We start from the raw sequence: 25,080 nt of genomic DNA, 5'->3' as shown, positions 1-25,080 counted from the left end.
CGAGGAAGCCGTGTCGCCCAGTGAAATATGTCTGCTTTAGCACTATTTCTAGTAAAATATTGCTATAATACCAGAGAACTGCTAAATTGGACGTCAGAAGCTTCTGACTCGCTCACCTATATAAAAGGTGTCAGTATAAAACTGGGGCGAGTGTTAAACACTACCACAGCAACCCCTCCAATTAGCCTTTTCCTCATCAAAAGACCCTTAAATACGGGGAGCCGACCCATAGGTCACACCTAGCTACCCCGTTGAAGGCGTCTGTGACGTCATACTTTTCGATAGCCATATTGTGTTCGTACGTTCGAATATAGCAGTTTGTTCTTTTATTTTTATTCTTGGTTACGGATCGTCAATCTACCTCTTCACCCTAGTTAAGTACTGGTTCCGCCCTTTTTCAATATTTAGAGTGAATTTGCCTTTCGTTTTGCCTTTATTTAGGATTTTATTAGGCGTCACTTATAAGTAGCGGGCGGGCGGCAAGTCGCCTTTACGGCTTATCCTTGAATTGTACCGATTCGAGTGGTCTTCCTCACTGCTTGTAACGTGTGATATTTCAGTATATATATTTATTTATTTCTTGGGTGGCAGTTTTTAGTCGATCCTATTTTCGTTTATGTTTTGTTATTTTCATTATTTTCATGTTTTTCACGGGGGTCTTCATTCGAGCACGTTTCTTTATTTCGTGCTTTGCCGTTTATCCACCGTCCCCCCCCCCCCCCCCTCCCCCCCCCCCCCTGTTATTTTTAAGTTTGGTTTATTTCATTCAAGAATTTTCCCTTTTTCTTTTCGTCAGCTTGCCGTTTCTTATCTTTTTGTCAGTAGGCAAGTAGTTTTTCCCTTTTGCGCCCACCGTTATCGAGTGGCCTTCATTGCGGTTTTATATTTTACGTAAGTCTATTTTCATTTCCCCCGTTAAAGCATGATTTTCTTTTAGCTTTAAGTAATTGATTTTATTTTCTCTATGTATATGTTGGATGTTAGGTCGGTTAGCCTACATAAGCTATGCCTGCGTTTTCCTCATGATCTTTTATTTGCGAGGGTACGCTGCTCACATGATCGTCACCCCATCAGCCCTCCCTCCCTCCCCCTCACGTGGGGCCCCCAGTAGTTGGGATGCTCCTCTCGCCTCGGTTGTCGCTGACAGCCGTTCCCATCAGCGGAGGGGGGGATGTAGAGGGTCCTCCAGGACCTTAGGTTGGTGGGTGTCGCTTCTCAGCCGACCGCCTCCGGAGTTGATTATTGCTTTGCGTATGCAGCCTCGGCTTCCGTGGATTTGTTGCGCTCTGCTTCTTTCAGCTCCCGGAGCTTACATCCATACGCCTAAAACATTCCCTCTCCGCATAAGGTGGATTTAGATTCTGGCTTCTCCGGTAGTCGTTGAGGGCTATGTTTACGGAAGTTACTCTTCCGTAGGCAGAGATATGATATTTGTTATTTTAGTTCTCTTTTTTTTATTTTTATTTTTATTTTCTTTTCTTTTTGCCGCAAAATGAAGGTAAATGATTGTCGTAATGTTTGCACCATTTTAAATTAGCCATTACATAAAGTTTTATTTATGGAAATGTGCGCAATTTCATGCACAATATAACTAAAAAAACCCATGGTTGTAGCTTTTATCAGTTTTGAAATATTTTCATATAAATAACGATGTGCCAAAATTTCAACCTTCGGTCAACTTTGACTCTACCGAGATGGTCGAAAAATGCAATTGTAAGCTAAAACTCTTATATTCTAGTAATATTCAATCATTCACCTTCATTTTTCAACAAATTGCAAGTCTCTAGCACAATATTTCGATTTATTGTGAATTTATGAAAAAAAAAACATTTTCCTTACGTCCGAGCGGTAACTCTTCCGAAAAAATCATACTTGCGATTGTCGTAATGTTTGCACCATTTTAAATTAGCCGTTACATAAAGTTTTACATATGAAAATGTGCAATTTCATGTAGAATACTTCTAAAAATAATTGAAGGTTGTAGCTTTTCTCATTTTTGAAATATTTGCATTTAGATCACGATAAATAGAAAAAACCACGTTCGGTCAACTTTGACTCTACCGAAATGGTCGAAAAACACAATTGTAAGCTAAAACTCTTACTGTCTAGTAATATTCAGTCATTTATCTTAATTTTGAAATAAATTTGAAGTCTCTAGCACAATATTTAGATTTATGGTGAATTAAATAAAAAACTTTCCTTCCCTCCGCGCGCGGATTCTCCGCCGCAAATCTCCGAAATGCGTACGTCGCATTCTCGGAATATTTGCTCTGTTTCATATTAGGCGTTTCATAGAGTTTTATATATGAAAATGTGCACAATTTCATGTAGAATACAACAAAAATAATTGAATGTTGTAGCTTTTCTCATTTTCGAAATACTTGCATATAAAAAAAATATAGTATAAAAAAATTTGACATTTGGTCAACTTTAACTCATCCGAAATGGTCAAAAACTGCAATTGTAAGCTAAAACTCTTACAGTATAGTAATATTCAATCATCTATCTTCATTTTGAAACAAATTGGAAGTCTCTAGAGCAATATTTAGATTTATGGTGAATTTTTGAAAAAAACATTTTTTTACGTCCGTGCGTTACGAATTCATGCATCATTTTGTGATAATATTTTCTGTGTTGCTTTGATCGTTTTACAATGTGTTATATACCAAAATGGTCGCAATTTAGTGTACAATACAAAAAAAACTTAACTCGTTAGCTTTAACCGTTTTGCTCACAGCGGGATTTGAATATACAATTACTATATATGAAATTTTGTTTTCGCGCTATCATATATCGCATTATTTATATATGATAATGATATTTTTTTTTCATTTCTGTTGGTTGCATACTAAACTTCAGGCAATGGCAAAAAAAGGAGCCAAAAATGAATTCTTAATCTTGAGAACTAAGTGCACTGTGATTTTTTGAAAAAAATATTTTTTCTGCTTCGGCGCTCACTCCGAGACCCCCTCGCCATACGGGAGACGATTTTTATTGTACCCCTTAGGCGTTTAAGGGTTAAATGAATGAATATAGCATTGGATGTTTGCCCAGTTTTGACAGAATACTTATGCTGTTTAATTCGTACTTCTAACATTTTTTGGAGGTCAGTCACCTTTTTTGTATAATCTTTTAATTGTCTTGTTCTGCTCCTGTGCCGTTGGGCCTAATTTTTTGTAAAACCCCTTAACCCTGTTTTGATAGGTTTACTAATTCTTTAATTGAAATTTTGTATTGGATTCTAGGTACATATTTTTTTCCTTTGTAATCCCCATCTGTCATTTATAAGAGCTTTCTTTATAAATTTATTTTTATATTTCTTCAGTCTGCTAAGTAATGAACAAGAAGCTGAAAGGCCTTGCAGAAATCCATTGTTTCTCTTTTCGTGGATTTTGCCTTTAATTTATATATTCATCACATTCCATATTTTCATGATTCAGTTTTACATATACGTACTGGTATATTACTTTTGAAAGCTGATGTGTTACTGTGCTGCATCCTATCACTTTTATTTTATTTATTTTTTTTATAGAAGGTAATGTGTTTTCTAATGGGTACAATGCTTTTGCATAGTACTACTGAGGGATTAGTTTATTGATAACTTTTTGTTCAATGTGAGTTATTTGTATGCTTTTAAATTCATAGTTGGGAATTGTTGCTCAGTTGATTATTTTAACGTAAGTTGTCCTTACTGATTTATGTTAGACACTTTAAAAGACTTAAGTAGGTAAAGAAAAATTTAAAATCCGTTTAAGTCTTATAATGTTATACAGTGGAACTTTTACAACTAAAGTCCCTACGTATGAAAAATCCAGGTTACGAAAGCAAAGACGAAGATTTTTTTGCTTGTGTACGAAAATAATTCAGGTAACGAAAGGGTAAAGTCCGAGATTTGCCTGGGCCGCCGAGAACAATTTTAAAATTCATGCGCCGCCAACTCGGTAGACTCGCCACCATCCTCGTGCTCTCCCATTGGTTCCTGATGCTAGTCACAGCCTTAAGATCTTACTCTCCTATTGGTCAGCATCTGTCCTATGATGCATCTATGTAAAGGCGTTCCTTGACCATTTTTTGTGGCAGCGTTATCGTAAACACCTGGAATTCGTTCGTTCACATATATTTAGTTTGTTGACGTAAATTCGTGTTATTGGTTTCGCTTTCGTTATACTGTAAATTACTCTTATCGTGTTGTGTGTGAACTAAATTACTTACGTTATTAGCCATGGGTCCCAAGAATGTTGCTGAAGTTCACAGAAAGAAGAGGATGCTTTCTATGGAGACAAACATGGAGATAATCAAGAAGTGTTAATGTTTTCTGCCATTTGTTAATATGTTTCGTAAAGTTCAGTGTTAATGTGTTCTGCCATTTTTTAATGTGTTTCTTAAAGCTAAGTGTTCATGTTTTCTGTCATTTGTCCTCCTCTGTTGTCACTTTCGGACATCGCCTCCCATGAAAGGTAAGGTTCCACATTTTACTACATACGTACGCACATGTACGTACTGTATTTCTTTTACCCTGTACACTAATACACTTTATTTACAGGTACAGTCATGGTTATGTTAGGTATTGAATGGTCCAAATTGTTGTGTTTCATTGTTTATTGGTCAATTTAGCTTTATAATAAAATTTACTGTGGTGTTTTTGTAGGGCTTGGAACGAATTAGACAATTTACATGTAAAACATAGTTGTAGATACGAAAAAATCAGGTTATGAAGACCGCTTCGGAACTGATTAATTTCGTAACCTGAGGCACTACTGTATCTATATTCTGACAGTGAAATGCACTGGTGAAATTATTGTTTCTTTTCCTAGTATCTGGGGAAAAACCTTAGTGGCATCCAGTTCCACATTGGAAAAGTGGGTAGCATACTCACCTATCAATTTGGTAGCTTGAGTTTCCTCCCCGCTGCCACCATTGCGGAACCAGAGGAACTTATTTTTGATGATTAGAAATACATTTCGCCATTCTGGATTTGAGCAGCTCTGCAGATAAGGTGAGTAATGACAGCAGAGGAAGGATAGCACAAACAGCAAAGTTCTCCCTCTCCTCCATCACTTACTTTCTGGCCATCGTCACCTGGACCCCAATCTTTCTCCATGCTGTGGTTTTGATAGGGGAAGTCTAAATTTTTTTGGGGTAGGGTTGGCACTTGGTGCCATCCACTTAGACTTAAGGTTTATTTCTGTCTCATCTCTCTATGAGCTTTTGAGCTTGCAGGGAGTTGACATCTCTCTCTCTCTCTCTCTCTCTCTCTCTCTCTCTCTCTCTCTCTCTCTCTCTCTCTCTCTCTCTCTCTCTCTCTCTCTCTAGACTCTTCGGAGTTGCACAGAGGAGGGGTTGCGTGTGACAATTCAGATGCTTTTTTTGCTTTCTGTGTATCTTTTCTATAGATTGGGTTTATGGGTGGAAGTGGGCTACTAGTGTTCTGTCTACCCAGGGTTGGGTGACTATGGTGACGGGAGAACTTCAACTCTTCTCACCGTGACTCATCAGAGTTGCATAGAGAAGGGCTTGCGCGACCCATTTGCTGTCAGCATGGCTTTCTAAAGACTGGTTATTGGTGGCAATGGATATTGTGGGTTTTTTCAATGGCTATATACCTTCCTCTTTCAAGACTTGCAAGTGGAGGAAGAAGGCAGATTCTAGTGGCTCTAACCTCAAAAGTATTATTAGGCTTCCAGTGGTTGGTCTTTTTCTGTAGAAAGACTGATGGGACTTGTGCTAGTGGTGCCTCAAGCACCACTGCAACTGGCACTTTGTGCACAGATGCAACTGTTACATAGATCTAGGGTCCCCTGAGACTCGGTGTACCAGTACTGACCTGGCTAGCAAGGCTGGCCAGGTAACCTGCACCTCTAATGTCTTAAACCCTGTCAACAAAACCCCTGTGGGCAAGGGAAACTGAGCATATGGGTCTCTCTCTCTCTCTCTCTCTCTCTCTCTCTCTCTCTCTCTCTCTCTCTCTCTCTCTCTCTCTCTCTCTCTCTCTCTCTCTAAAGAGGACCAGGGGTCCCAGGTGTGTGACAAGGCTTATGTGGCCCTTGTCACCCAGGCCTAGTGAGAGGAGGTGCTTCCTCTCCTGTAGAAGCCTCAGTTTCTAGAAGGCTGTAGCATCATCCTGGACAGCCCTCATCCACATTCATGTGAATGAATTCTCTCCCCCCAACCTGTGGGGATGTCATCGTTGTGAGCGATGATATCCACAGCCTTGCTTACTAGATGGTGGCTGTCTTTACCAGGCTGGGCAAAGGTTGCCAGGGTCTGTTTTCTAATTGTATAGACTTATTTGGGTGTTCCTGAGAAGTGAGGGTCAGATAGGCACATGGATTGGAATCAGGAGTATGTGTACTCTCTTCCAAGCCTTGTCTTCAGATTGGGTGTCATCTCTCTCAGCATCAATCAATTCTATTTAGTAGTTGTGTATATCCTTCTTCCTAATGGAGAGATCAACTAGAATTTTGTTTCTTTCCAACTGCTGTCGAACTTTATTCATGGCAAGTCTGTTGAGATAAGCACTTTTTAGGGGTTGGCGTCGTACATGGCGGAACAGGGAGAAGAGCAGACTGACCAAGTGGCTGATGGTTTTTTTGCAATCTAGCAGCTTCACATTCTCTCCTTAGGTTCCTTAGTAGGTACTGTATCTCTTCCTCTATCTACAACAGCTCTTCTACTTTATCTTTCTTTGGTTTCTTTCTATCAGGTCATAGAAGAGGCTAGAATTTACACTCTTGATACACTCAGCAATCTGCAAGAAAAAAAGAAAGAAGAAAATTAATATGTCCGTACATACGTACAGGCAGTCCCTGGTTTTCAGCTGGGTGCTGATAAACAAAAACTGCCATTAACTAAACTGTGATTTATGGTGCCAAGTTTCTGTTAATGGTTCCTCTGTTTGATATGTTATGGCACCATAACTATCATCGGTACCTTATCGCACGGATAACTGAAATGTGGCCCGTTATGGCACCATAAACTGCCGATTTTATGGCGCTAGACAAGCACCATAAAAACTGATTACCATTGACTAAGTCAGCCAATAACCAGGGACTGCCTGTACTCCCACAACCAATACATTCATAAACAACAGAAAAAATAAATAATAAAAAATTCAATCACATATACAGACCCTACATTCAGCCCACCACACTCCTCCTTACTAAAATAAAGGAAATCTCATTTTTATTTATTTATTTTTTCAAAATTCCTTTCTCACTACCCATTCATACCCAGGAACTGGACTTTTGACTTCAGGTCCATGGGCTCTCACTCACCACCTCATCTTCACTGACCCCTACTCCAACTGCACTAGCCTCTCTTGTCTTTTCTGCCAACCAAACATCCTTCATTTACTTCCTTACTATCATCTTCCAATCCCAACAACTCTGAAGCTCTCTCTTCAACATTTTCCTTCTCATATTTCTGTTCATAGCTCTTTTTCTCTATAACCCAGTTATAGTGTGCCCCACTCCAACACTGCAAATGCAATGCTTGCTCCTCTTTCACTCTCTCATGCCATATAGGTTTCTCACCTCCGATGCATACGGACTCGATCACCTTATACTTTTTGCGCACTGCCATCATAACCTCCTGAAATGGGGCTACTCCAGAGCACATCATAGCTCTCAGATTCTCTTGATACTGTTCCACATTTGACACTCCCAAACATCCAGGTCTTTTGCAAACTTTTTCAAATACGTCAGACCTCAGTTCATTTACACTTCCAGGGACCTTTACCTTCAAATCTTCAGATAACAAATCTTTCAGTCCATACCCCACACTTTCAAAAATTGAGTCATCACTCTCACATGCTACTACCAATCCTCTTGGCAGATACTCTGGTCTTATGTCTTTCATTTTCTCTTCTTTTCCTTCCCCAGGTAGTCTAGACATTATATCTGCAATAACATTCCTTTTATCTTGGTTATAATCCAACACAAAATCAAAGTCATGCAAATCCTCTACAGTTCATGTGATTCTAGTATCCACTCCCTTCATTTTCTACAGATACACCTGTCTCATTGTACACTGACTCACTCACCTTATGGGCCGAAAATTCCGCTTCATCCATGAACCACTCACTCGTACCTTGACTTTCACCCCAACTTCCTTTAGCTTCTTCAACACCACCAGCACTGCTTGTGCTCTTCTATGATCTTACTCATAAATGTCGTCAAGAAACACCAACACACTTTTGCAGGAAAAGCTGCCCAGTACCACTCATTGTTCTCTGAAATGCAGCTGGAGCATTAGCCAATCCAAAACTGAGATTACAGGACTGATACTGGTTTTTCGTAGTCGAGAGGCCAGTTATCAGCCTACAATCTTCTGTCACTGGCATCTTCTAATAACCCCTTACCAGATCCATCTTGCTAAACACCTTCATCCCATGCATACTGTATATGTACATAGGTGGATACTATACACATAGGAAATCTTTCTTTCACCGTTATTTCATTTACTCTGATAATTAATGCACATTTTTAGTCTTCCTTCAGCCTTTTTTACTGGTACAATTGGACTATTCCAAGCACTCTTACTTGGTTCAGTTACTCCTATCCTTTCTAATTCATCACACTGCTCTTCAATCTCTTATGTTACTGAAGCCAGGAAATGTCAGGGTCTTTGAAAAATCGGGGTGTCGTGTCATCAGTCGGTTGAATACAGAACTCTGGCAACCTAGCTGTCCCAAAGTATCATCACCTTGACTCAACACACCTTTCTTTCCCACAATAGCTCATACACCTGCTCTTTCTCGCTCGACTTCTCATTCAATCTCACCTTTTGCCTTAGCTTTTCTTTACTCTGCTCTTCTGACTTTTCCCCCTTCAGCCATCACATTAGATCCCTTACCATGTTTACCATTACTCAAATCGATCATATTTCTTAAGCTTCTTAATCTATCACCATGTGTATACCTCTCCACCTTTTATTTTTCACATCCCCATGCACCTTTGGGTCCTTTACATCCATAATTCCATCAAACTTGTGACCCGCCTTATATCATAGCATGCCGAGCTACCATCTATCATGAATATTTCACCCAATCCTTCTGCGCCAACTCCAACATTGGTTCTCCACCTTACTTTCACACTCCACACACTCCCAAAATCTCTTGGCAATGGTATGTCCTCCATCGCATACACCTCCACTCCAGAAACAATCTTTAAACTTGCTTGTCCATCCTCCTCCACATAGAACTTTACCCTCTTTTTATTCCCCCTTCGTATCTCCATCATTTCTTGTTCTGAGTAGCACCTCCTCCAGCCTTATTCCCTGGAACTGTTAACAGACCCAACAAAACTGGTGCAAACCTTTACTTCCAATCCTCCAATCCTTGTTACATATCCAGCACATTCCTCCCTTTGTGCTATATTTCCTTTTCAGCACATTAATCCCTCTATGCTATATTTCCTTTTATTTTCTCATACGCCTTTCTGAAAACCACATTTCCACTACAACCAGTATCAATCAGTGCTTTCACCGCATTCTACTTTAACACACAAACAATAATCTACTCGTTCCCCAAAACAGACATTCCCACTTACAAACCCTTCTCTCACATCTATCCCTTCAATACCAGAGGGCTCATTATGGTAAACACTCTTCACACTTAGTTTTTCTGGGATTGTGGTTTGCTACAGTAGATTTCCTCCATATGACCCTCCATCCCACATCCTTCACACTTGCTCAGAGGGTTCTTACATGTCCGTCAAAATGCCCATTCTTTCCATGGTTTCCACAATGACTTCCATTTACTCCTACTTTCTTTCCATTAGGACAGTCTCACTTGATGCCCCACCTTTCCGCAGCTGAAACATTTCAACTATTTTGCTTGCGGGCAGTCTGTGTCATGGTAATCGCTCTATAGGGAAGAAACTTATATTAAAGGAAAGGAAAATGTATCTTCTTCCAGTAGGTCTGCAGCAAGGAGGCATTCCCGCACCTGTTTGAGGTATCTGTTCTCATGGTTGTTTGAGAATACTCTGGGGTTTTGTGGAATTCCAGCAAGCGGCCGTCGTTAGAAACGCCGCGTTTTGAATATGACGTAACATTTCGTCGAGAGCCTTCTAAAAAGTTTCTGTCGAGGGACGGTGACGTTCGCTAGTTATGCTTCGCTATTTCAGCCAAGCCCCAAGATCGACGTATATATATAGGACTCTGAGGAAGTAGAGAGAATCAGATCATCAGAGATAAGGGAAGAAAGAAGAGACAAAGGATAAGAGAGGAAGAGGATGGACGAGGAGAGTGGGAATGGGAACAAGTAAAGTCCGTAGTCGGAGAGAGAGAGATCCCGACGTGAGTAACCCTTTCAGAGAAGAAACTTCCTACAAGCGGTTTTGAGAAGTAACCCGCCCCTCAAGTTTCAAGACTAAAGCATTCCTTCCTGCAGTACGAAGATAAGAAGCCATCTGAAGTTTTTACTGTCCCCTTTTGTGAAGCCCTCGCTTCAAGTACCGCTCTCAAAAGCTGCAATACTGGCCAGCAAGTATTTCATTACTGCACTGTTTCCCCAATTTCACATATTGTCATATTTAATTTTGTTATGTAAATAGGAGAAATCATTCTGCATTTATCTTTGTTAATAAGCTTGTAAATAAACTTCTGTTCTGTTTGAGTTTCAATTGTTGGTGCTGTTCTGTTTGAGTTTCAATTGTTGGTGTTGAATCCTTTTTGTTTAAAGAACCCAAGCGGATTCACATCTGTAATAGTTGGCAACCTAAGGCCAGGATATTCGGCACCGTAACAGATTGAAACTGGGAGAATATAGAAAGAACCAGAATGAGTGAGATGACGAAAGAGTTTATCGAGTCTAGTAAGCTTCTAGGTCTGGGAGGGAATGATCTCCGTGAGTATGTTGAGAGGAAAGAAAGGGAATAGTATGAAAGAGATGAAAGAGCAGCTGAGAGATAAGTAATGAAAATGCAGCAAGAGAAAGAAGTAATGAAAATGCAGTAAGAGAGAGAAGCAATGAAAATGCAGCAAGAGAGAGAAATGATGGTAATGTAGCAAGAAGAAAGAGAGAAAGAATGTAAGCATCAGCAAATCTATTACTTCAGCCTCAATTCATGTTTCTCTTTCCAAATCTACAATGTTTGCAATATCTTCAGTTTTTTCCAAGCTAGATATTATTCTAGCTTCAAAGCTTTCTACCAGTGTGTTGTATGGGAATACTTTCAAGTATGGTGAATCACTTTCGGATGACCTTACCCATTTTCTTTTGCGATTCATTTTCTTTCCCTCAGTTGACTCTTGTGGACGCAGCCGAGTCGCTTAAGGCTGTCTCCTTTACATCGAGTTGTGGATGCAATACAGTTCTCGGTTGCCGTCGCCTCTTGTCACCAAGTGTTACAGTGGACCCCCCGTATTCGCGTTCTCCAGATTCGCGGACTCACACATTCGCGGATTTCTCTCGGGAACGTTTCCCTGCATTATTCGCGGAAAATTCGCGCATTCGCGGTATTTTTCTTTGATAAATATCCACAAATTCCTGGTTTTTTTAATGAATTTCATCATAAAATGCACTTTTTGTGATAAAACTATTAAAAAAACCATGTATGAAAATTTTTAGTTGGTTTTTCTTGAGTTTTAACTAACAAAATAGGCTGTTTTTAGCATTTTTATAGGGGTTCCAAACATTCGCGGATTCTAACTATTCACGGGGGGGTCTGGTACGCATCCCCCGCGAATACGGGGGGACCACTGTACTTCCTGTCACCAGGTGTTGCCTCCTGTTGGCAGCTGTCTCCTCCTGTCACCCTCTGGCAGAAGAAGAGAGAGAAACTCCTTTGGTTTGATCGGCGTTTGTCGCAACATTACTCTTCGCTGTAGTATCCTCATCATTTAGTTGAGGAAAGAGGCCACATTGAGAATATGTCTCGTTTGTCTTAGAGTATTTGGCACCCTTTAAGTATTTGGAGAAGAGAACCTAAGCTTTCTCCTTCTATTGAGCATGTTTCATAACTTTTCTCATACTCGGTCACACAAAGCTCCCTTTATGTCTGCCGTGGCTTGTCTTTTAGTTTTTTATGAGATTGCAGAGAGTTGGAGACCACATCTTGTGATACAGGCACTTAAACCATCTACAGTAGGATGTTCAGTTTCTTTCTCTTTCCTGTGGAAAGACAGATTTGAGACTGACAGGCTCTTTGGACATGCAGAAATGGAGTCTTAGTCTAGCTTTGAGTTTTTCTCTCTTACTCAGTATGTTGTCTCTGCATCAGCTTAGAGAGGTGGAGGTGCCAACTAAGGGAGTTTGTGAAGCCAGCTTTAAAGGTTTTTGTGCCAGCAGGAGTTTAGCAAGGAAGACAATTAGTTTTAACTCATTTCTGATGCTGCATGCTGATGTTCTCATGCTTATACTAACTCAGTTTAGAAGAAGTGAGATCACTTTTGCTTCTGTATGCTTATGAGGTTCAGGTTAAGGTGATATGGGAGTTTGTATATATTGGTACAGCCTTGTTTATGTATTTATTGGTATCTTGTTTAATACCTTTTGGGGATAAGTTGTGCCCTCAGGTTCTGGTAGATGGAAAGTTGCAAGCCTCCTGACATGATTGGAGAGACTTGGGAGCGGTACCTTACATGGTGGAAGTAGTGAAGGGGAGTTACTATTCCTTTTTTGGTTATCCTCCACTGGTTTAATTTCCTATAGCTGTTCCTTTGTCTTCTTTAATAGAAGTTTCTCTTTGTTTAGTAGTATGTTGTATTATAGAGAGATGAATGGACCAGGCCATATTTCACTGGGATTTTACCTCTTGACTTTCCTAGCTCCATAAGCAATTGGAGATAGGCGGTCATTTTTGGACACTTTGAGACTGAATAACACTGAATAACACGAAGTGTCTGTCCCCATACTTTTTTGCTTTTTCTAGCATGGTTTTAGTGATTATAAGGACCAATCAGACTTGTGGTGGACATGCAGAAAACTTATTCCTCTTACCAGTACATCCTCAGTGACACAAGTTCCTTCCAGGTGTATTTACAATAGGGTATTACTGTTTAGTGCACTTTGTTGGGTAGCACCTTGATAAGCATTGTCAGGGAGTTTGTTGCCCATGTTGGATGGTGTCAATTTTTAGGAGCAAGAATCTTTTCTACTGAATCAGTGGGTCAAGTTGGCTAACTGTTGACAGTAGTATTCCAACTGGTAGCCTACCTAGATGATTGGCTTATCTGGGGGTCCACCAGAGAAGAGTGCATATAGAGCCTTAGAGTGGTAGTCGACAGACACTAGTCAAAAGTTTTTTGAATAAATTAGAACAAATCTAATTTTACATTCAGCAGACGCTTTCAGTGGCTGGGACTTTGTTGGGATATTTTTCATGGCCAGTTGTCCCTTCCCACCAATGCTCAAAACAGAATAAGGAAAGACCTGAAAAGGTTCCTTGCACAGCCCAGTGTTTCAAGACGACAGTTAGAGCATATGATGGACTTGTTAAAGATCGCATCTGTGGCAGACCCAATCCTCAGATTGCAACTAAAAAATTTAACAAATTCTGGCTACTGCATGCAAGAAAATATATTTGTAATCAGCTTCATCAAAGGAGTCGAAGGGTTGGGAAGATACTCCAACCATGGACCTGGAAGGGGTCTGTGGCAAAACAGGTCACCCTGACTCCTCCATCTGCACAAGTTATAGTACATGAGGATGCCTCCTTGACAGATTGGGGAGGCCACTGGGGGGGATTGTTGGGTAGCAGGGAGGTAGTCAGCTGCCCTGAGGTGTCATATCAGCTTCCTCGAGCAGATGGCTGTCTTTCTGTCCCTCAGAAAACTGAAACCTCCAAAAAAGGACCAACATTTTGTTTGGTCCTAGAAATATGACTGCAATGTCCTGCATCAAAAGGTCGGGCTCATGGTCATCCCTCAATACAGTAATGCTACCTATCCTTCGAAGGACACAAGCAAAGAAATGGCACAGACTCTCTCAAGGAAAACAACAGCCATGACTGAGTGGATGTTAGACAATCACTCTTTTCAATTAATTGCCAACATGCTTCCACATCTGGAAGTGGACCTGTTTGCCATATGTGAGAACCACTAGCTTCCAGTGTGTGTGTCTCTGAACCTGGACAGTCGGGCAATAGCAAGAGATGCATTTCTACAATACTGGAACAAATGTAGGACGTTATATCTTTGTCCTCCATTGTCTCAGATTTTAAACTTTTGAACAAACTTCTAACCCTCAATGGAACCGCTTACTTAATAACCCCAAATTGGCTGAACAGTTATTGGTTCCTATTGGTTATATCTTTGCACCATTAAATATAGTTGGCATTCAAAATAAACAAAAGAATAATGCTTGGGTGACCTGGATTCTAAACAAAAGAATAATGCTTGGGTGACCTGGATAGAATCCTTACAATCATTTTTCCCCACCAGTTGGCGTTGGAATGTTTACATTCTTGTTAGATTTCTTCTTGCCATGGCCTGTATCTTTGGTGTGACTTGGCTATACTAATTTTGAATAAATTTTGGCAGATTTTTAATTGTATTGTGTTGTGCTTATTTTCTGTATTGTAATATGATATCTCAGCAGTTAGAGATAGAAGCTTTAGGTTCTGTAGGAATGTTTTGTTTTAACTAAATGTATGTGATTGGACATGATGTGATTTTTCTTCTCATGAAGTGGTCTGATTAGACAATACAATATTGTTACGTATCAGAAGATGCAAAAGGTCAACAGACTGAGTAGACATAAGTCTGTGTACTATACATATCTTTTTCTGGTATTGCTTCTCTCTCACGCCTTCAGCTTTGTCTTCTCATGATCCCATTTTGGTTCAAGAAAAATAATGAATAGGTGAAGGAAGATATGTTTCTCTTGTACCACAAAGGGTCTCTGTGATTGATTGTTTTATGTTAGTTAAAAGTTTCAGTCCTCCTGGGCCTCTGCGAGGCTCATAGGGCAGGCGCTGATCTCCTGTTTCTTTGGCTGACAGCTAGTGGGGGACAGGTCCCACTGCCTAAGTCACGTAGGCAGTGTGTCCCTAGCCCCACTGTGTAACCTCCTGCCAGAGCTGGTACCTATTTTCCTTTTTTATTTAGTGAAAGTTTAATTTTAACTTCAGCCATTAGTCTTGAACTGTACAAGAAAAATAGACAAGATAAAGGTTGAACAGGATTTTGCCTCTTCTTGGTGGTTGTTTTTCACTTTTGCATTCTTTATCCCATTTTCACAAAGCTATGCTCTATAATTTAATGTCAGTTGGTTTTTTAAATGTGTTCTCTCATCTCTTTATAGGTATTGCAAAATTAGTCTTGGCATTAGCAATAATTACTCAGTAATTTAAAAAAACCCAGTAAGACTACTACTCCCATGCCAAATACAGACCCTGTACAGAACAGAAAGGGCAAATGAAATTACCAAAACAAAAATTAAGCATTCATGTGCCATGTATGAAATCTGTGAAGTAAATACCACCATGTTTTGTTTACAGGTAACTGCGTATGGTGAAGATGGTAGAAGCTCTGCATTACCACATCTGATCCATACTCCAAACTCTGGACAGATTGGTATAATTCTGGATCATCTCATTTTAAATGTTACCAAGTAAGTTTGATTTTATGAATATAAACTACAGAATGTCCAGTACAGTAGCTAGATTGCCTCTGGTAGGCTTAGGCAGTAATTTTTCTTTTTCAATCATAGAGAGCTTGGCTAAGTAGTAGGTTTTGTCTGAAACTAGCTCTTGTGTGCAGTATATGACTGAAAATTAATGCTATGAGTCAAAATAAAGTGAATTACACGTTTAACAACATGGTTGCTGGAACAGAACCCCATTATTAAATGAGGAGTACCTGTAGTTTCAGACCAGTGAGTCAAATTTCTATGTTAAAATAGGGCTTGCATTAAGTACTGGAGAGTTGAAATGCAGTATACTGAATGGTGAAGAAACTGAACTTAAGTGGGAAAAGACCAAAGGGAACCAGTGAGTAATTAATGATGATGTTTCTAATCATTTGTAGTTGGAGGGTGTTGCTGAGAATCCTTAGTACTGCTAATGGTGCATCAAACAAGGCACATAATAGGTGATACCTCTTTGCAAGGTTAATTTGTTGCTGCTCTTCTGATGACTTGAGTTAGGAGAACTTTTGTGAACTATCTATAGTTATAAATGGTTTTTTTATTTGTTTTGAAACTTCATTACCTAAGGCAGAATTAACAGAAAATGCAGATTATTTTTGGCTTGTTGTGAATAATTTTTTTTTTTACTTGCAGTGAAGCTTCAAATGAAGAAGGTGCTGCTCCTATTTCTGGTTTTTCTAATCCACGCTGGGCAATGGATTTGGTATTTTTTTCCATGGAACATAGGGATTCTATTAAAAAAGGATTCGAGTATGAGACGGTGAAGAGTTTAGATGATGAATATTCTCCTGGTGTTTTTAATGTAAGCTTGTTTTTAGCTTTAGTATTGTATAGGTATTACCCCATAAAAGTATTATACATTTTCTCTTCCATACATTATATTGATACAATGTTTTGGAAAAATTATGTAAATTTTTTTTTTTTTTTAGTTTTTGAGACCCCATGACTGGCAGTCCTCGGTTTACGACGGGGTTTCCGTTCTTGAGATGCGTCATAAGCTGAAAATCGTCATAGGCCAGAACATCATCGAAAATTCTCTAAAATCTAAAGAAAACCTTACTTTTAATGCTTTGGTTTTATTGAAAACTATATAAATGGATTTTTTATTGTGTATTTCATGTCAGATTGGTGTCGTAACCCTGGAATATAATTGAATATAATTGAAAAGCGGCATAACCTCAGAACATCGTAAGCTGAAACCATCGTAAACTGGGGACTGCCTGTATGTACCATACTTGTGTTTTGATGAATCATCGTTTAGCCCTCAGTTTATCTCTTTATTTATAAAAGCCTGCATTCCCAAAGAATATAGATATTTCCAGTTATTTCCATCCTTTTGCCTTTTAAAAACATAAAATGTTATTAATATTGGGAGCAAAGTTTATTGTGTTTTTAATATATACGCACAATGTGTGTTCTTGCCTTCTCTTATAATTGAGGCTTATTTATCAACCCCATCAGTTGTGTACAGTGGTACCTCGTTTGTTGAACGCTTTTTATGTTGAACATTCCATTTTCAAACAAAATTTTTTTATAAAATTTTGTTGTCAAACAAATACTTGTACTTCAAACTGACTTGTGTTCAACAGCCTACTGCATCCTACCAGAAAAACTGTATTAACATGTTTTCTCCTTTATATAGTTTTCTCCGTATATAGTTTAATGATAACCATATTCAACAAAATAAATAAAAGAATAAAGTATTTCAATATAAATTTTAGCATAAAAAATGTAGAAAACCATACATCACCATGGTGACATGATGAGGGAGCGTTGATATTGTTTAGAAGAGGAGAAGAGACAGATAAAATATTACTGTATGTATGTAAAAGCAGTAACAATTCACATAAAAAAATAAAAGGGAATTTCACAAATTTAACAATGATAAAATATGAAAATAATCAAATGCAATACAGTAACAATAAAAATATATAAAAAAAGTCTTAATTGAGCCAGTGTTTGGTGCGCTGAGTAAGATGTTATAGTTTAATGATAACCTTATAAAAAAAAAGTATTAATTGAGCAGAGATGGAAGGATTTTTTGTATTTTTGAGGAATAATGAATGAATGGTTTTAGGTTATCAGGCATCATTATATTGTTGAGAAGAAAATGAGAATAGACAGTAAAAACATTACTATGTAAGTAAAAACAGTACCAATTCATATATAAAAAATAAAATGGAATTTTACAAATTCAGCATAATGATAAATTTATACATGAAAAATCAAATGCAAAACAGTAATAAAAATGAAAAATAAAAAAATTACTGGAGCCGGTGTTGGGTACACTGAGTGAGATGATAGAGAGGAGAGGGAAGGGATGGTGAGGAGTTATTGGATGGGAGACAGATCTGCTTTCCACTGACTTGCCAGCAGGGCTGGGATGATTATTCACTCATTTCTTTCACTTACACTTTTGCAAATAATTTTCCTTCTGTTCTTAGAATAAAAATGATTTATTAGTTCCTGTTTTCACTTAAGCACTCTCAGTAAGTGATAACTGAATTCTTCACTTAGCAGACACTGTTTTGTTGGCAGTATTATTCCTTTGGATTGCTTACTTTCCAAGATGTAGAGATCTGTGAATTATCAGCTTTTTGTTTCTCCCACAAATCTAACTTTCACCGTGTTAGCTTCATTCCAGCTTGTGGTTTCAATTTATTAACCCTTTAACGCCAATTGGATGCATTAAACATCGACTAAAATTGTCTGTCGTATGCCGATTGGACGTATGGTACGTCGACGAAAAAAAGTTTTTTAAAAAATTCGCTGTAAAAATAGTTATAGGCCTACTAGGCGAAAACTTTTGAATCACACGCCTTGGGGGATGCTGGGAGCTCATGGATCTAGGCGTTGTTTTGTTTACAATTGTACCTAGGCGTGCAAGCGTGAATTTCTTTCTTCTCGCACTGAAAAGCATCAGCAACACATCTCAGAAATTATTTCGTCACTTTGACATAATTTTTGCACCATTTTATATTAGCTGTTACATGGCGTATTATATATGAAAATGTGCACAATTTTATGTAGAATACAACAAAAAACAACTCATGGTTGTAGCTTTTATCAGTTTTGAAATATTTTCATATAAATAACGATAAGTGCTAAAATTTCAGCCTTTGGTCAACTTTGGCTCTACCGAAATGGTCGAAAAACGCAATTGTAAGCTAAAACTCTTATATTCTAGTAATATGCAATCATTTATCTTCATTTTGCAACAAATTGGAAGTCTCTAGCACAATATTTCGATTTATGGTGAATTTATGAAAAAAACTTTTTCCTTACATCCGCGCGGTAACTCTTCCGAAAAAATCATAAATTTTTTCGTCCGATTGTCGTAATGTTTGCACCATTTTAAATAAGCTGTTACATAAAGTTTCATATTTGGAAATGTGCAGAATTTCATGTAGAATACAACCAAAAACAACCCATGGTTGTAGCTTTTATCAGTTTTGAAATATTTTCATAAAAATAACGATAAGTGCCAAAATATCAACCTACGGTCAACTTTCACTCGACCGAAATGGTAAAAAAACGCAATTGTAAGCTAAAAATCTTACATTCTAGTAATACTCAACCATTTTCCTTTATTTTGCAACAAATTGGAAGTTTAGCACAATATTTCAATTTATGGTGAATTTATAAAAAAAAAAGGGATCGCCCCAGTTTTATACCGACACCTTTTTATGTAGGTGAGCGAGTCAGAGGCTTCTGACATGTCCAATTTAGCAGTTCTCTGGTATTATAGTAATATTTTACTAGAAATAGTGCTAAAGCAGACACATTTCACGGGAGCGACATGGCTGAGCCCAGAAAAAACATTTTCCTTACGTCCGCGGTAACTCTTTCGAAAAAAATCAGAAATTTTTTCGTCCGATTGTCGTAATGTTTGCACCATTTTAAATTAGCCGTTACATATGTTTTATATATGAAAATGTGCAAAATTTCATGTAGAATACAACAAAAAACAACCCATGGTTGTAGCTTTTATCAGTTTTATTGAAGGTAAAGATTTCTCACCTTACAAAATTATCATGCTCCAAAGCAAAGTTGGTTTTTTAATAAAGTCTAGTTTTTTATCTCTCAGGGTAATTCCTGGGAACCAGTCCAAGAAGAGCCTCGGTTAGGCTTAGAGGTCTGGTTAAACTAATCCTTAAGCTTATTCTATCCTGGAGTCTCACCTGTTGCTATCTGTTGAATTTTTGTAGGTTTAGTATTGAAATGGATCTTCATTCACTGCTATTTTTAGGGCTGAAGATTAAATTATTTACCAATTCTGCATTTCATTATTAGGCCAATAACAGACTGAATGATTAGTCTAGAAGAGGACATCCTTAATTATTTTAATTATCATATTTTCTATGGTTTGCACGATGCTTAACAACCATGTAATATTTACAATATATTTGTTTTCTTTTTCAGATAGACATGATTACAACCAACCTTTCTCGTGTAAATAGCACAGGTGCATACATGCAGTGGCGACCTGTTTGCTACTTGACCTCAGACCTGGACATTACCTATTCGACTTTTCCCCATGTTAACACCACGTTTGAAGAACTAAATTACCTTGATGATTCCATAAAAAAATCATTAGCCTATGCAGTATTTGGTGAGGAAATTATCAATTCATTAGTATCAACAAAATCAGTGATCGCCTTTGGTCAGTCAAAAGATGGTTTCTACACTGGATCTAATTACACAGCTTGGTGAGTTATACAAATTTTTATTAGAAATTAACCCTTTTGCCAAATATTTCTAATATTTTTTTATTAATTATAAAAAGGCATTGGTTATTAATTATGAAATTTAATATTTTATTATTAAGTATAAAAAGGCATTGTTTTTTATTTATGAAGTAAATTTTTCAACTTTAAAGATATTATTTAACAATCCCAGTGCAAATGCAACTTTCATGTAATTTATTTCAACTACCAATTGCAAAAAATTAAAGTACATATCATTATTAATATATGGAGCCTTACATTCAATAGTTTATTGATTTGGATTTTTTAAGCTCTTATAACTTGCCAGGATGAAAACTGAAAAGAATTTAATATAGCATTTCATCTTTTTTGAATATCAGATTCTAAATAGTCGTGCAATATACCAATCCACTGGTTCTTGATCTGGTCTTGAAGATGGAGCTGGTTATGGGTTCATGTCATGGTATGAGCATGTTTATTTTTATTAAGGTGATTTATTATGGCCTGTCTACCCTAGCAGGCATGCTTGTCTTGCATTTCCAGCTGCTTATATTTTCTCTTGCTTCTGAAGCAGTGTTACCAGACAATTGTATCGTTCTGGTTCCATACTCAGTCAGTCAGTATAGTGGAACGGGTTATAGGAACAGTGTTTGCTTGTTGGGCAGTGCCTGTTAATGTGGATAGGGCTTTACACATAAATGTGTATTATAGCGTACTAATTGACCATACAGCTTTCTTTATTTGAGAAAACCAAGTAATACATAACTGTATTATTCTGTCAGCATGTGTAAATGCTAATTCATACAATTTACAAACTATACTACTGAACTTCAAAAAAAGATTCAAGTCTTGTAATTTCATAATATTTGTAAAATTTCATTTTGTAAACTGAATGGTAGAAGTTGTACAGTATAATGTAATGAAAGGAAGCCAGATATTAAGATGATTGTTTAACAAAGACCGATTAACAGAGGTACATAATGCAAATATCATAATGTTTAATAATTTCATATTCATGTAAATTTGATACTCAAGGTATATTAATCTACATTGTTATATGTATTCAATTTTGTTAATCTTGTATATGCCACATATAAAGTAAGGTGATCTTGCTTGTTATTAAAAATCTCAGTAAGTAGGCTGGTAGGATACTCATTATGTCTACCAGTAGTACTATCAACTTGTAAACACATGCTAGTGTTTGAGTATTTTAGGATGACATAAACTGTAGAAAACTGCCTATATTATTTGATTTGAAGTGAAAAATAGTTGAATTTTTCATTTGTAATAAATCCAAGTTAATTTATGATTTCATCAAACAGTATGTCTGGTGGTTGCAAGAAAATGAAGTTTGGTAGCTTAGGCTAGACCCACACCCTCAAACTATTTGGTAAAATGCTACATCATTTAAATCTTAAGTACACTTTACTGTAGAATTTATTAAATAATTTCTCTGCGGTGAAAGTTATCCAATCATCATCCCAAGGAAAAAATATCATATAAGAATGATAACAAGGAAAGGAATCTTAGCTAAGCAATTGCTAGATCAGTGACTAGTGATTGAGCAGGTATTTAATTTTTTATATTTTATCTTATTTTAAGAACATTTTTATTTCAAATAAGTCAAAGTCACATTGTTAAAGTAATTTTGATCTAACAATTCTCTCCAAGCATAATTCCAGTGCCTTAAAATAAGAAATAACTTTGCTAGCCTTTCCTGTCGTTCATTTGTTTTTACAAGATGCTTTCCATTATTTGAAATATAACAGATTAGACTGCAAAACTTCACTCCAAGTATTTCAGAATATATTGTAGAGTAGTGATTAATTTATATGCAGGAAAATAAAATATTTCTATAATTATTAAAAGAGAAAAAATGTGCCACTGTAGTGTGTTATCTACAGTATATAGTACCCTGCGATGGACTGAGAGTTTCAGTATGGCTGTTCAAGGTCACATGCTTGACAGAGAGATTGCCACTCCATGTTACTGATGCTCTACGAGACAAACAACCCGAAAGCCAGTGATCAAGTCATGGATTCCAGGTGAAAGGAGTGCATAGCTTGAGGCCTATCCTACCTCTTAGAAAACCTGGCTCCGTGGTCTAAAGGCACATATGGTATATAAGTACTATGTGCATTATTTTCCGTGGTGTTGTTTTATTCCTGATTTTGTTGTGATGTCATATTTTAGATTTCCATTTCTTTTTGGGTGGCTCAGCTCACGTTTTCTTATTTAGTCATGATTTTAATTAACCCTTAAATGCTGAGCCGGTATTTCCGAAAATGTCTCCCGTATGCTGGCGGCGTACGCGAGTGAGCGCCGAAGCGGAAAAAAAGTTTTTCTTTAAAAATCACAGCACGCTTAATTTTCAAGATCAAGAGTTCATTTTTGGCTCCTTTTTTTGTCATTGCCTGAAGTTTAGTATGGAACCATCAGAAATGAAAAAAAAATATCATTATCATATATAAATATTGGAATATATGACAACTCGAAAAAAAAATTTCATATATAATTGTATACAAATCGTACTGTGAGCAAACTGGTAAAGCTAATGAGTTCATTATTTTTTCGTTGTATTGTACACTAAATTGCGATGATTTTGGTACATAACAAATTGTAAAACAATCAAAGCAACACAGAGAAAATATTATCACAATATGATGCATGAATTCATAATGTGCGGATGTAAAAAAAAAAAAGCAGTTTTCAAAAATTCACCATAAATTGAAATATTGTGCTAGAGACTTCCCGTTTGTTGCAAAATGAAGGTAATTGATTGAATATTAATAGACTGTAAGTGTTGTAGCTTACAATTGCAGTTTTCGACCATTTCGGTTGAGTTAAAGCTGACTGAAGGACAAATTTTTTCTATATCGTTATTTATATGAAAATATTTCAAAACTGATAAAAGCTACAACCATGGGTTGTTTCGTGTTTTTATTCTACATGAAATTGTGCATTTTTGTACATGAACTTCCCTGACAGATATATACTTAGCTATAGTCTCCGACGTTCCCGACAGAATTTCAAATCTCGCGGCTCACGCGACAGGTAGGTCAGGTGGTCTACCTTACCCGCCGCTGGGTGGCGGATGTACGAACCACTCCCGTAAGCTTGTCAGATTTTTCTCTGTCGCGGGAACGATAACAACTGTTGTCGGTTCCTCTCGATAGTTTTTCGATTCTCGCTTGCCTGGAGTTAATTTGGACTTCTTTTGGTGACGTATTCGCTTTGTTTGGCTTGGCATACGCTGATTGTGGACCGGTTTGATTTTGAGTTTGATTTTCTTTAACGATGTCTGATCTAGAATCGGTAGTTAAAACTTCGGTTTTGTTTAGGGTTTGCGTGAATGAAGGATGTAAGGTGAGGTTGCCGAAAGCTTCGGTAGACCCCCACACGGTTTGCATGAAATGCAGGGGGAATGAATGTGCTTTTGCTAACCCTTGTAATGAATGTAAGGGATTGAATGAAGAAGAATATAAGGCTCTCTCTTCTTATGTTAGGAAGTTGGAACGTGATAGAGTGCGTAAGGCTTCCTCTAGAAGTTCTAGCAGATCTAGAATGAGTGAGTTGGATGTGGATCCTAATAGTACTAACATAGAATTAGAACCTTCTTCCCAAGTTGCAGCCCCGGCTCCCCGCACCGAAGCCGAAGATTCGCCTTCGGAGGCGGCAGCTCTGAAAGCCAAGAATCGTTCTATGGATCAGAAGATTCGTCAGTTGGAAGGTAAGGAGAGTGTTAGTGATCAGTGCAGTGTCCCCAGTGTTGTGGAGGGTGCGTCTGAACCGCTCCTTAGTGCCTCTAGGCCTAGACCTCTTCCAGACTCCCAGTTCCAGTGGAGTAGGAAAGTCGAAAGCCGCAGGAGGGCTAGGGAGAGCCCCCACCGGTCAGGCGTCCCCTCGGCAGATCCTGAAGTACGCTCCCAGGCTGCCTCGGATCGCTACAAGAAGGAGCTCCTACGCCAATGCTTCTCCTCTTCGTCGTCTCCCTCTCCGAAGAGAGGTTGGAACTCCCCGGATGCGTCGCGCCCGTTGAAGAGGGCTTGGAAGGCTCCATGCAGTCCTTTGGCTTCTAGTCCGGAGGTTTTCCCGGAAGAATCGTCGGAGGAGGCGAAGAAACCCAAGAAATCCTGTGATCGTTCTTCTTCTCGCGCTCCGCGCTCGGCGCCTGCTTCCGAGGAAGAACAAGAAGATTCTCCTACGAGAGTACTCGCGGGACTTCAAGCTCAGATCACGGCGCTAGCAGACTCTCTAGCAGTTAAGATCCACGTAGGAAGAAGGACGTTTCTCTTCCGATCAAGAGATCTAGGCTCCGCTCTTCAGAGGATCGTTCTCCTTCATATGGGGAGGTTTCGTATGAAGGTGGGGGCTCGCGTGAGCGCCCTCGCTCGAGTGAGCGCCCTCGCTCGCGTGAGCGCCCTCGCTCGCCTGGCTCTCTTTCGATTTCAAGACGCCAAACATCGGTAGGACGCTCTATGGAGAAAGAAGTTTTTTCTCCAGATTGGATTCCCGCTTCCGGTAAGCGCACTGCACCTGCTCATCACGCGATTTCTTCAACTCCCTCGCGTGAACTTACTCCTCGGAAGCAGCCTCAAGGATTCTAAGAAGGCGCCCTTATACAAGTAGGCGTTCTTCTTCCAGATGTCACTCTCCTCGAGTGTCGGATCGTGACTTCTCTCCTGACAGGCATCTAGAGTCTGGTAGGAGTAGTGTGCATGATAGACGGCCTACTGTTAGCCGCTCCCCGCAAGGTAGGCGCCAAGAGCCTACTGCACATAG

General features: G+C 38.5%; 1 protein-coding gene across 2 annotated transcripts in view; it reads left to right on the top strand.

Moving 5' to 3' along the window:
- The window catches only part of LOC135219806 (glycosylated lysosomal membrane protein A-like), a 112,463-nt gene that overhangs the window by 57,339 nt on the left and 30,044 nt on the right, over positions 1–25,080 (top strand). The window contains exons 4-7 of one of the 2 annotated variants that reach the window (XR_010315514.1): positions 15,444–15,556; positions 16,226–16,394; positions 20,015–20,301; positions 20,679–20,761. Coding sequence is in view for 1 of the 2 variants with exons in the window: in XM_064256890.1 (XP_064112960.1) it covers positions 15,444–15,556; positions 16,226–16,394; positions 20,015–20,301 (569 nt within the window). In the remaining variant the exon portion in view is untranslated. The remainder of the gene's footprint in view (positions 1–15,443; positions 15,557–16,225; positions 16,395–20,014; positions 20,302–20,678; positions 20,762–25,080) is intronic. The other variant, XM_064256890.1, reaches the window with a different exon arrangement.

The sequence above is a fragment of the Macrobrachium nipponense genome, chromosome 1 (genome assembly GCF_015104395.2).
Source record: "Macrobrachium nipponense isolate FS-2020 chromosome 1, ASM1510439v2, whole genome shotgun sequence".
In the NCBI taxonomy this organism is placed as follows: Eukaryota; Metazoa; Arthropoda; class Malacostraca; order Decapoda; family Palaemonidae; genus Macrobrachium; species Macrobrachium nipponense.
This window is presented reverse-complemented; position numbering and strand designations above follow the sequence as displayed.